Source organism: Apostichopus japonicus, chromosome 3 (assembly GCF_037975245.1).
Source record: "Apostichopus japonicus isolate 1M-3 chromosome 3, ASM3797524v1, whole genome shotgun sequence".
Classification (NCBI taxonomy): Eukaryota; Metazoa; Echinodermata; class Holothuroidea; order Aspidochirotida; family Stichopodidae; genus Apostichopus; species Apostichopus japonicus.
The window spans coordinates 19,295,589-19,309,199 of record NC_092563.1 but is presented as its reverse complement, the minus strand read 5'-3'; the positions used below and the strand labels follow the sequence as shown (position 1 = coordinate 19,309,199).

Here is a 13,611-nt window from a genome sequence, read left to right as displayed (position 1 = left end):
AATATCATAAAAACTTCATTCATTTTTCCAACGATAATTCTTTCTTCGAGGTTTGTCACTAACTCACAAAGAAGTTGATTTTACCACAACGTGAATGGTAATATCCAATCCAGACACTTTCAACTTTCATTGATAATTCCATCATTTCCCATCCCAGAGAGCTAAATCACTACAATAACTGCACTGGCAGGCTACAATCACTTCAGCACAAAGAGTTCTTCCTTCTTTTCCCATGGTTCTGGCCTTTCTTCAACGAAGTAGGATATTTGAAGTAGTCCATTTTCGTTGATGTAACACAAATGTAACACAAAGTTCAGAGGCTAACAACTTTTGAATATGCTTGGAAGGTCATCGACTTTTAAATAGGAAAGAAAGTTGAAGTCTGCACGTATCATAAACTGTTGAAATAACTTTCATGTCATTGTTTACTAACAAATATATTTGATGGTTTATTTGATAAAATTTCTAAATTGCACAACTCTTTTAATACGAAGGTAACCCATTTTTTTTCAGACAAGAATATCCTCATTCTGATTATGTAACCAAATGCTAACATGAAATTAAAATGCAGTACTTTCCATAATTAGGGCTTTGATGGCTTTCATTCCCTTCAACACATAATTGTTTTCATTTTCATGCTTGCATATTTTAAGAACTTCAGAAAAAAAAGAGAAAAAAAAAACAGTTCAGGAAGAAAGGGAACATACTTTTTTGTTACATAATAGTTATGTCCATATAGTTTCTTAAATATAGCTGAAAGATAACCTTAAAGCGCAGTTCTGACATTGAATATTATGACTATTTTCAAATCTCATTTTGCTACATTGTTCCTGTCCTTCCAAACAATTTTTCATTACAAAACTATGCCATGTACGCACCACATCAGAAATATCCTTGAAATGATCCAAGACCTGGTTCCAACCTTTGTGTTCTTTTCCAACCTGTAAAGGACAATGAGGATTCAGAGAGGGTTAACACCCTCCAAGCAATGATAGTAGATTGCCAGTCTGTGAGTACCATGTTACTAGCAATATCATACCATTACTGTGAAGATAGCCAGTCTGAGAGTACCATGTTACTAGCAATAATATCATACCATTACTGTTAAGATAGCCAGTCTGAGAGAATCATGTTACTAGCAATATCATACCATTACTGTTAAGATAGCCAGTCTGAGAGAATCATGTTACTAGCAATAATATCATACCATTACTGTTAAGATAGCCAGTCTGAGAGTACCATGTTACTAGTAATAATATCATACCATTACTGTTAAGATAGCCAGTCTGTGAGTACCATGTTACTAGTAATAATATCACACCATTACTGTTAAGATAGCCAGTCTGAGAGTACCATGTTACTAGAAATAATATCATACCATTACTGTTAAGATAGCCAGTCTGTGAGTACCATGTTACTAGTAATAATATCATACCATTACTGTTAAGATAGCCAGTCTGAGAGTACCATGTTACTAGTAATAATATCATACCATTACTGTTAAGATAGCCAGTCTGAGAGTACCATGTTACTAGAAATAATATCATACCATTACTGTTAAGATAGCCAGTCTGAGAGTACCATGTTACTAGTAATAATATCATACCATTACTGTTAAGATAGCCAGTCTGAGAGTACCATGTTACTAGCAATAATATCATACCATTACTGTGGCATCATTTTACAGTAAACAGACTAAACTTGATAGTCTTTAATACATGATCATATTCACTTTATGCACATTTTTATAGTCTAATGTCGTAATTCTTCCTGGTAGACATTTTGTTGAAATTATATGTCATAAGACTGTGCTGTGGTGTGATGTGCTGTTAAACCACATATCCTACAATGTAGAGCACCTTATCTGACACAGTAGAATATTTCAAACTACAGTATAGAATGTCACATATTACACTGAGATGTGATTATGCTTGATGCTATGCAGTATTACACAGTGTAAAGTGGTGTGCCCTATCTTGAAATATAGAGTGTTAATTGTACCATACAAAGCAGAATACTTCAATGTACAATACAGAATATCACATATTACACTGAGATGTGTTTATGCTCCATAATGCTATGCAGTGTTACATTGTATAGGGTGGTGTGCCCTATTTTTAAATATACAGTGTTAATTGTACCCTACAAAGGAGAATACTTCAATGTACAATACAGAATATCACATATTACACTGAGATGTGTTTATGCTCCATAATGCTATGCAGTGTTACATTGTATAGGGTGGTGTGCCCTATTTTTAAATATACAGTGTTAATTGTACCCTACAAAGGAGAATACTTCAATGTACAATACAGAATATCACATATTATACTAAGATGTGTTTATGCTCTATTTTGCTATGCAGTATTACAGTGTAAAATGGTATGTCCTATCTTGAAAACTAGAGTGTTAACTGTACCCTACAAAGGAGAACACTTCAATGTACAATAGAGAATATCACATATTATACTAAGATGTGTTTATGCTCTATTTTGCTATGCAGTATTACACAGTGTAAAGTGGTATGTCCTATCTTGAAAAATAGAGTGTTAACTGTACCCTACAAAGCAGAATACTTCAATGTACAATAGAGAATATCACATATTATACTAAGATGTGTTTATGCTCTATTTTGCTATGCAGTGTTACACAGTATAAAGTGGTGTGCCCTATCTTGAAATATAGAGTGTTAATTATACCCTACAAAGGAGAATACTTCAATGTACAATACAGAATGTCACATATTACACTGAGATGTGTTTATGCTCCATAATGCTATGCAGTATTACACAATGTAAAGTGATGAAAAAAAATCTTGAAATATAAAGTGTTGGTTGTTCAAGCAGAATATCTCAATCTACAAATAAACATTATAACACTCTGCAAATTCAAAGACATGCTTTGAATTAGGGAGTAAAATTTCAATAAAATTCTGACCTTCATAAAAATTTACATAAATTGAATACTGCTCAATCCACCTTACTGGATCTATGTGGTTTAATACAAAGCCATATGTCTGCTCCTTAAGAACCACTAAGTTCAGTACACAAAGTTTGATTCAATTCAAATTGATTTCTCTTCTTATTGTACAGAGAAAACATAACATATGGTCCACACAATATGAAGGGCACTAGAAAACACAGATACTGTGATTAAGACTAGTGACCGTAACAATACCACCAAAAAAAAAACAATACAAAGAAAAAAGCTCAGTGTCCCACGAATAAAATTCAGTTTTGATTTCTATTATTTGCAATCCTTGGCACTTTACACCAAGTTTTAACTGTTCCATTTTTGTTTTTCTCTCATAGCATAATTTCACCGTTTAGGTCAACGATCTTGTCAAACAGTTTTGTTTTCTTCTGCAGTGTCCATCAAAGTTCATCTTTGAGCACCAGCGACACGAAAAAAAAAAACGAGAAAAAAAGACGTACCTTGATGAAAGCCGTTAGTACAGCGATACCCTTATCATTCTTGATGGCATCCCCTGGTGAGGTAAACTTATCCGTATTCCAATGGACCAAGTGAAGCTGACAGAAAAGAGGGAAAACAATGTGTTTACATCATTTGATAATACATCATGTGAATGATTGAAATGTTATTTGGAGGATTGCAATTAACTATTAATTGCAAAAACAGAAATAAGATTATGAAATTGGCAAGTGGCAATTCAACCCTGAGTCCTGCTTAAAGATGTAACCCATCTTTGTGAAACCAAAAAAAATAAATTTAAAAAAAGTATGTAACATCCATTTTCTGAATCTAGATGTATTATTATATCTGGTGATGCCATCATATGCATATATACACAACAATCCATTTGAAGTTCTTTCAGGTGTAGAAGGCATGTCATTTTGAACAAGAGAATCACCAAGGTTCCCTGTTCTGCTTCAATATTCCAACAGTCAATGGCAGTCAATGGCAGCCATTTGGCAGCCATATGGCAGCCAACTGTATACGGTCACAATTTTTTTGAAATTTTAACAAACATACTGGGTACTTGTCAAAATGTGAGATATAGTTAAATTGAAGTTGTTGAAGATTTTATTTTTTTATTTTCACCAAATGAAGGCTAAATAGTTATTGATGTGTGATCTGATTTGCATCTCATGTTGTCGAAAGGCACTTGATCTATCAATTTTTACCAGTATGCAATTTACGCAGTTTAAAGCAACCTTTAACAAACATTTTCTTTTTTTTGCCTTCATATCTTTCATTGTCTGTTTTCATCTCGACCAAACAGTACAGGATGTGACGCCTTTGTTTTGGATTGAATGTTAGATTCGCTCCATCTCAGCCAATAGGCAACATTTTTTGCAAAACAGTCCATTGTCGTGATTGTGTGATTATTAACTACTCAATAGTAATGAAGAAAGATTGCTAAGACTGTCGAGACTGAATGCATATTGGAGATGTAAATACATACATACACAGGTACACTATTTATTTACTGTTGGAATATTCAAGCAGAGCAGGTGTTTTACTGAATATAGCCTACAGGCCTAAACAGAAATCCTCTGCTTGTACTAACATAAAATAATAAGTGGGGGGGGGGATGGAAGCATCCAGTAATCAAGTAATGATATGCACACAAAACAAAACCTGTCTGATCAAGTTAGATCTTTAAGAAGTCAACAACTCTGCAGTCAGTGTTTGGATAAAACAGCAACTATAGAGTCAACAAGGAAGTGACATCAATATGTTTGCTTGAACTAGGTTTATGGTTATATCACAAAGCTTTTACAGCCAGGGTTGCCGTACCCTGAAGGTAGAGTTCCATTACCACTTGGCTTACATCTGTTCTTTGAACTTCTTTCCTTGATATCATGAATCTTTCTTTTTTAGAGCGGCACAGAAACTAAGCGAAACATTTCTCACATCAACCTGTCAAATGTACGACTTGAATTTTTCATTTGCGAATTCAATATTTTAAATATGGCAAAACCTGCATTGAAAATGGCAAGATATTTGGAATGTGTGACCAGTAATAGCTATTGTATACTGTAAAACTCTCTGAAAACTTGAGAAATACCAAAACTATTTCATCATCCTTACATTTTTCATTCTTCATAGGGAATGATATTCTGGATACATTCACAGCTGGTTGCCTAGCAATGCACATGTTACTTTGAACAGGAGGCTATAAATTATCACAAATAATTAATGACGTCCTTTCAATTAGGACAAGTCTCATGACAGCCCAAAGTAGTGCAAAACATTAGAGCTTAATTGTCCCTGCGTTAAAAACTCCAAACCTTACCTGGCTTGTGAATTAACGAGAAACGAACTCACCTCATAAAACCTTACCTCGCTCTAGCATCTGGCAATTCTTTGTGTGTGTGTATGGCCATCTCCCTTCCGTAATTTCCAGAGATACAAAGATGTAAGGTGAGAAGGATTGATGAAGATTATCAATACAAAAGTGATATTTGCACAAGAGGGTGGCAATTGCAAAAGGGAGATGGCCATACACACACACAAAGAATTGCCACATGCTAGAGTGAGGTAAATACGGTATCGCATAAGGTTATATGAGGTGAGGGAGTACACACTGTGAATTGTAACAACAACTACACATGAAAAACCAATTAAGATCATTCAAAATGTCTTTCAAAACAAGATTAAATGTCCTGGCAGTTAGGAAGCATGCATTTTACAGATGTAATGATCCTCACAGCTGTTCTTCAAAATACTCAAGCATAACTGGTTTTGGTCACTGCAGCATTGTGGGGATACTACCACTAATGGAGATTTCTGTTGTTTCTATGCAGAAACTGCACCATATTAGTAATTTGCATTTTTCTTCCCTGCTTTTGATGGAAAAGTAAGAAAACATTAGTACAGTTAGTGCCGTGATGTTTGGTCAACAAGAACCAAACTGTACAGGGCAAAACTTAAAAAGACGTCTTTTTCCTGTTGTCTCTCGGACAAAAGAGTGTAGCAAGTTAAAAAAAGGTTGACCAATGTACTGTATGTACAATGTAGGAGAGATGTGTAGGTTTTATGTACAGAATACCAGCAGCTTTTGGGCCAGTTAAACTCATCTTTCGGGGGACTCATACGGTCTGCCACTATTTCTGTTTGATTTCCGTACCTCCAAAAGGATGCCGGGTTATAACAATGTATAATTTTAACCTATTTAGGGGTATTTTATTCACAATGCAATCTGAAAGTTTGATGGAAACAACAAGATGACTAGGTGCCGAACAACTTGCAAAGCTAATTTTGGTTGTGGGGACAGCCCTGCTATACAGCACATTGGGTACTTCATAACTGCAGCTGGTTACAAAACGTCCACACCTGTTAGGGCAATCGGCCCCAGAGTCTTTTGAGGATAGATGTATTAAACACCAGAGATACGATCCTCCAACCTACCTCAGCTGCATGCTGTTGTCCATCTATGGTATGTTCAGCACCTTTGGAGTCATCAGATCCCCAGTGACAGTGAAACTGAAGGAGTCTGTATTTGTCAGCCAGTGGACCACCGGATAAATCTACAGATATCAAAATATGTAATTATTATAGTTATTTCTACCAACTGATCTGTGTGACACAGAGTGCTCGAAAAACTCTGGTTGCCCTACAGTACACTATACATGTACAGTATATTATATATGATCCAGCTTTAGGAATCACAAATGATTTCGAGTTGGTTAGAATCATATTTGATCTATAGAGCTAGGCAAATATGTCACCAAACCAGAACTAGTATTGTTCGATACAGGTGACAAACGCCTACAGTGGAATTACGACCTTCCTTACTGGTTTCGAACCTCTGGACATACAATTACATAACTGTTTTTTTTTCCTAATCAGCGTCCATAGCCTATTGGTTAGGGCGTCCACATATAAAGCGGGAGGCCCGGGTTCGATGAATCCTGGTGGAGGCTGGAAGTTTTTTCATTGTTCTGGATTTTCCAACTCACTACAATTCCAATTATATACACACAGTATTAAGATCTTAAATCAGCCTTTTTTTGTTGGTCTACAACTTGTGGCAAGTTTTACCTTTACCCATATTGGATTATTACTCCAAACTAATGTTACAATCTATTGCCAGTATGTGACACTGTGAATACAGCATGTTGATTATATATCTCTTCATTTTATATCTAGCTTTATAGACCGTGCCCAATGTTAGTGGAACACTTTCAGGTGTTAGACCGTGTGATATCAATGCTTAACACTGTACAGTAGCATAGTTACATGGTGTCTAAAAACTGTGAACATAGCGAGCTCTCTCCTACTGTAGACATGCTCCATACACCAGTCACAATACTTACTACACACATCTGACTTCACTGACACGCAGAAGGTACGGCCGTTATTGGTGAGTGATGAGCACATGTGACTATCGTACTTCATATCCAGAGGCGCCATGCTCTTGTCGACCTCGACAGAACTTGTTGCTATGGCTACTGGTGACTGACGTTTGCCTCCAGCTTGAGGAAAATGCTCATGCCATTTGCAAGGTTCTGTGAAGCAAAATAAAAATGGGAGATCAGATTTAATTTATAAAGTTCTGCTCTCTGTCTAGTGACTGCTAAATTGTTAGATGTATGTTCATGACAAAGATTACATCATATCTATTTTAACAATGAAGTCCTACAGTATGAACATTTATAAATGATTTAAACGACAGCAAACATAAATTCTGTAGACCATTATTGCTCAAATTATTTACGTTTTTTAATATAACTTTAAATGGCAGCAAACATCACCTCCTTCTGTAGTCCTCAAATTATTAACATTTCTAAATAAATGTTATGACAGCAAACATTAATTCTGTAGACCAATAATGCTCAGTCAAGCAACAATTATTAGACATGTGATGGATGATATAGGTTTGAAGCACTAATGAATGCATGAAAGTGTAGGCTGAAACAATCCTTTTAAGGATAAATTCATGCATCTAAGCATTTTGAAACTGTGTGATCAACAGATAAATTGTCTGATTCACAGTACACATACTGTAAAGTTAAGATATTCCATGTTATTACATAAATATATTAAGTGTTGCTGTTCAATAATTACAGTTTATACTGTATCTATAGAGTAGGGCCCGTCTCTATCATCTAGTCGCAAATTACAAATCTTATAATTAAATGCAAATTATTTACTATGCAACATTTGCGCACAGGATACACAGGATTTCATGTCACTTTTTTCTTAATGCCATTAGCCACTGTCGCTAAAAGTAACACATGCCTCCTCTGCTTACAACATTTCTTTATTTTTGTCTCACATTCAAAAATCCACAGGTGACTTGAATTGAAACATGTTTCAAAAATTCAGAAAATTTGTATCAAGTGTCTCTCAACCTGTTATTCTTAGCTTGAACTTGGTCACCTTTCAATACTGTGGCAATAATAGGTTTCTTTCTGTTGTTCTGAGTATGTACATGTATGCAGGCAATAATTTATCCATCGCGGTATTGCATTGCAATATGCCATACAAGATGGGCAAAATTGCTGTGAAGTTTTAAGGTGTATATACTTTTGTACACAGGTACAATATGTATTTTGTACTTTAATTAGGAACATTCAGAGCAGCTCCTTCAAAAGTGCTACACAAACTTTGAGCACTAAATTCTTCCGTGCATGTTACTGTACATGTAGAATCACATACTGTACATGTGAACATCTACAGCAGGGGTGGGCAACCTACTGCCCGCGGGCAACATGCGGCCCACGTACCAGTGATTTTTTTGAGGTACGTGAGATGTCTCAATAAAATGAAAAAAAAAATTAATCTATTTTACATTATCACGTAGAAGAGCTAGCTGCTTATAATTTATCCGCACTAATGATGCTGTCAGGAGGGCCTATTAATAGGGTATTACCCCATTAATTATCAACTGTACTGTATTGACATTATGTTTTTGGGAATACAGATTAAGTACACACACCAATTGCTTGAAGGTCCTCGGAATCAAAGACGTGTTTGAAATCAACAGCAGGTCGTTGGTTAGGTGCGGCCCAGTCAAATTTTAACTCCTTATATATCCGGCCCATTCATTCAAAAAGGTTGCCCACTCCTGATCTACAGGCATACATTTATTAATTATCAGTCTTCATATGTAAAATTATACAAAAAATTTAAATTTGTATACTGTATCTGTCCAAGTCCAATTCCAAACTGTCACAATGAGAGTGTGATAGCTTATTAAATCATTCAAGTACAGTATCACAGAGAGTTATTAACCACTTAGATGATTCCATCATCTCAAAATCTGTGATATCTCTAATGGCTGTGATTGAATACATTTAATACCTAATTTTATCAGCTTAGGTTAGACCTACATTAGATCAGAAAGTACATTGTAACTAGGCTGGAGACAGATCTGTATTAAAGAGAGAAGCAAATAAACAGTACTGTATAATGTACAGTTTATAAATTGTCACTGACCAGTGCATCATTTTGGGAATATTGATTAATGAAAGATACAGTAAGCAATCTAAATTGACACTTGAGGAAGGTGTACAGTATACACTAGTCACTCTAGAGGTATAATACTGTGAAAATAGTCTTACCAAACAAAGAGTCATGGCTGGCATTGTTTAATATTCATACTGTATACACATTGCACCTTTACACTTCTACACTGTACTATGTTTGCCAAGTAAACATTTCGTTATCTGTATGAGCGCTCTTAAAACGATAGGATCGTACAAACTATAATTTGTTAAGTTGTATTATGCTGTACAGTACGTGCTGGAAGTCACCTCCAAAGAGCAAACCAATACCACTGTCTAGATATACATGTAACTGTAATTTATGAGACTGTGACAACATTTATCATGTAGGCACAGCACATAATGTTACAGTATGTGATCACAAAATTGTGCATCCGTCAGGGAATTGCTCACATTGAGAACAGCTCACTGAATTAAATACACTGTAGGTGCACAGTGCAGTATTACAGTACAGTACTTAGTTAAACACAACCCCTAAGACTAGTTATAATGTCTAGCATGGAGTCATCTTTTTTGCATTGCTGTAATGCTGTTGATATATCAAGTTTTACTGCTCAATATATCGTACAAAATATCCAATCAAGAGCAAGTCGTTCCATTGTTTTTAAAAATAAAGACATTTTGGTAGGTTTTTGGCCATGTTTGACATGTATGTCAACTTCCTTTACAAGGCACTGTATCTCATATAAATGAATCTATCAATTTATAAACTAAATCCGAGCTTCATTTTAATGCATCTATGATTTCAATATTTTTACATCTTATCAATGGAAAAAGCTATCAAGCCCAATTTGTTTTTGACCGATGTATTTCACTTCATTTTATATCCTGTATCATGTATTTCTTTAACGTGTCGATTTCCTTACAGTATAACTTTAAAAATGCTTGAATCAGTGACTTCATGTATTCATAGACGTAAAATAAACACAGAGTCTGCTTTTAAAAGAAAGAGTAGTTAAACATAGAGGCTACAGCCCTAATCTGGAGAGTTGTATGATACTGTAACTCAGTTATCAGTATTACAACTCTTATTTCTTAATGTAACTGATCATGCAATCTAACCAAAAGGAACTTGAGACAATTAAGCTGATGATGAAATTTTCATTCTAGTAAGTACTGTACTGTGCTATTATCTACTATTAACAACATACTGTTCTTGAATGCAGAACTAACCACTAAATACAGATTTTCAATCTTGTCATAAATGTGTTCATGGAGTAAACAACATCTTATACCCTCTCAGGTTACATGTTGGATAATATCTGATGGCAAATTACCAGGAATTGTTTATGCAGAATCAACTTTCAGCAGCTCTTGCAGGGATTGCTAAATGCCACTCTGAATGCCACACAGCACAAACAGTATTTTAAAAATTTCTGCCCGGCACTTCTTTTGATGACTAATTTTTACAAATTGCAACCATTACCAAAATATGCGTGAATACTTAGCACAGAATATGGCGCCAGCATAGGACATATATAAAGTAGCACCATCTGCCATCTATGCATACTTCATTTCTAAAAAATTTCCAAAAGGGGGGAAGCACCCCCACCACTGAGAAGCCTCGCCCAGGACTTGGATCACACTACCGCACAAATCCACCCCAGCACTCACATATTCCTGACACATCCCTGTACTTGTACAACAAACCCACAGTACAATAGAAAATAACGGTACACACAAACATCCAACTATTCCATACATAACTTCCTAGATTCAAATTGTTATATTCCCTACACTCAAGTTCTACTGCAACATAGCAACTACTGTATATATATGCCTGGATGGTCAATGTTTGCCTAGCTACTGATAAGCTTTTAAGACATGAATTCCATGTTGTGAGTGAACATTTAAACCTACAAATCAATATGTAATTTAAAACATACAGACTGTCATAATAATCAGTATATTATATATGAGGTAGCTTGTACTTACCGACATCACCACAGTAGCCCCAAGCAACAGGTTTTGGTGGGTTATTATTCGCAGACATTTTCTTTTCTCTCTTCTTTATTTCTTCTTGTCTATACCTGAGGTATTCTCTGGGAGGATATGTACTGTATGCTGGATGTACTGTACTGTAGTAGTGACAGCTGAAGATCAGTTCAGTTGTGCAGAGTATTTAAGCTCCCTTAAGTAACCACCTCAAAGCCACCTACCTGTACAATCAACAGAAACAATTTCAAGAATTTGACTTTTTACTTCAGAGATACTGTAAACAGTAAAACAGTAAATGGAGCAATTTTTGAAGAGTACTTCAAGCTTCAAGAAGGTTTACACTAATAATTGAGAAAGGGAATAAATACAGGTAGGTGCATCCTATGCAATCTTGATCATGACAGAGCAGCTAGCTCTATGGAGATCTGCTTTTTATAATACATGTTGGTATTGAAACTTCAACAGAATAAAACTTAAATGAGCAATTTCCCTTGAAATTAGCCACAACAGGAATTCAACTAAGGCTTAAAATTAATCACAAGACCTGAGACATTTAAGTCTAATGAGGAGGACGCTGCGACTGACTCACAAGACTGGTGGAGGGATTTTGTCAAATTTGTCTTCCATTCAGTTTACACCGGTGGTGCACTTATAGATCTACTGGACATGTGACTTTGTGTCATTTACTGGAGGTCAGAATGCAAAGTTCAACATAGCAGGGAATCTAGATTTCATTTCTTGTGTAGTTCTAGTTTGAATGCACTGTTATTTAGTCTCTTATAAAATACTGCATGGATCCCAAGTAAAATAAACTGAGCACTACACATCTTAAAAAGTATCAATTTGATCAAATTTTGCACAGCATCTTAATAATATGAGATCCTGGTTAAAATTATTCTCTGAATACTGTAAGTTGTGTTTGGTGTTACATGAATTAGTCCACAGGAAGTTCTGTACTGTGACTAATACTCAAACCAGGGTGACCGAAATATGACTCTCTGCTCGAGCAGGGAGGGTATGGGTGATTGATAATCTTGTTTACTTCCTGTCCTTACAGGATATGTAACCAAATGGTGTGCAGAGAAGATGTGTAAACGCAATGACGGAAAACCTACAGTACCATACAGAAACCTGACATGCAGTTCTGTTTTAATCAAAATTACTCCCTATAAAGTACCATTGAGTTGAACCGATAATCTGTTACTGTACTTACTATACACTTATAGGACTGTGTACATATTGCTCAAAGTAGCTATCTGCATAAATTTAGTTTCTATATTTGAGCAATGTTGCCATGGATACCATTTAAAAGCAATTACTAAAAGAGGTCTTTATCAAGCTAAGACAACCCAACCCTACAATTTTTTGGATCTTTTTATCAAATGAACATCAATAAGTGATTAAAATTTTTGATGATGACAATCAAGTTGAAAAAAAAAAATAGAAGAAAAAGAAACAGATCGCTATTAAACAGCATCATAATGGGCTTTCATGCTGTAGAAAATTACATGTACCAAATTCAATGCAATTTGTTTGGTTTAGGCACGTACTGTATACTACAGTATACATGACATTTGTTCACATTTTACTTAGAGTAAATAACCTTAATGTTCATATGATAATATTTTCCAGTAAGTCGTCATTTCATATTTCACACTTATGTTTTCCTATAATTTACCGTCACTGATGCGAAATAAAATACTCTTTCCCCAGAAATACAAGTATGCAACCTTCACAACATTTAGTCACTTTTATAGGCTCAACTAGTTAGGTTTTACAGTTTAACCAATTAAAACAGTCAGCAATAACCACACTTCCCAGACATTTCAGGTCCAAATATTTCATTTTTTTATCTCAAAAGCCAAAGAACTCACTGTCGTAAGAACTTTAGAACCAAAGAACTTTACTTAGTGCATTGAACACAAATTAAATGTCCACAGTATTACTGAGTTTCTCAGGATATATGCAAGATTATAGCCGATCATTTGATAGCAACAAAAACATCTGTTGACACTTCTATGTTGGGCCTAGCCTTTAGATGCTAGTACTACCAGTCTGCCAGTACCTACCATTCTGCTAGTACTACTGTAGTTTGTTCAATGCAGTCTGCTAGTACCGGTCTTGTTGTAGGTCTCCACTGTACAACAAAAACTTCTGTTGACACTTCTATATTGGGTCTAGCCTAGATGTTCATAAC

The 13,611-nt window shown here is 35.3% G+C and overlaps 2 protein-coding genes across 38 annotated transcripts in view; one reads left to right on the top strand and one right to left on the bottom strand.

The window, feature by feature from the left end:
* LOC139965346 (carbonic anhydrase 1-like) overlaps positions 1–13,611 on the bottom strand; it is a 31,555-nt gene that overhangs the window by 7,991 nt on the left and 9,953 nt on the right. For all 37 annotated transcript variants that reach the window (XM_071967600.1, XM_071967599.1, XM_071967607.1 and 34 more), the window contains exons 2-6: positions 11,412–11,635; positions 7,284–7,475; positions 6,376–6,494; positions 3,435–3,530; positions 879–941 (exon numbers count right to left, since the gene is read on the bottom strand). In XM_071967600.1, coding sequence (XP_071823701.1) covers positions 879–941; positions 3,435–3,530; positions 6,376–6,494; positions 7,284–7,475; positions 11,412–11,469 — 528 coding nt within the window. In that variant the 5' untranslated portion in view covers positions 11,470–11,635. The remainder of the gene's footprint in view (positions 1–878; positions 942–3,434; positions 3,531–6,375; positions 6,495–7,283; positions 7,476–11,411; positions 11,636–13,611) is intronic.
* LOC139965345 (uncharacterized) overlaps positions 11,711–13,611 on the top strand; it is a 28,458-nt gene continuing 26,557 nt past the window's right edge. Inside the window, exon 1 of the mRNA XM_071967598.1 lies at positions 11,711–11,784. The gene's annotated coding sequence lies outside the window, so the exon portion shown is untranslated. The remainder of the gene's footprint in view (positions 11,785–13,611) is intronic.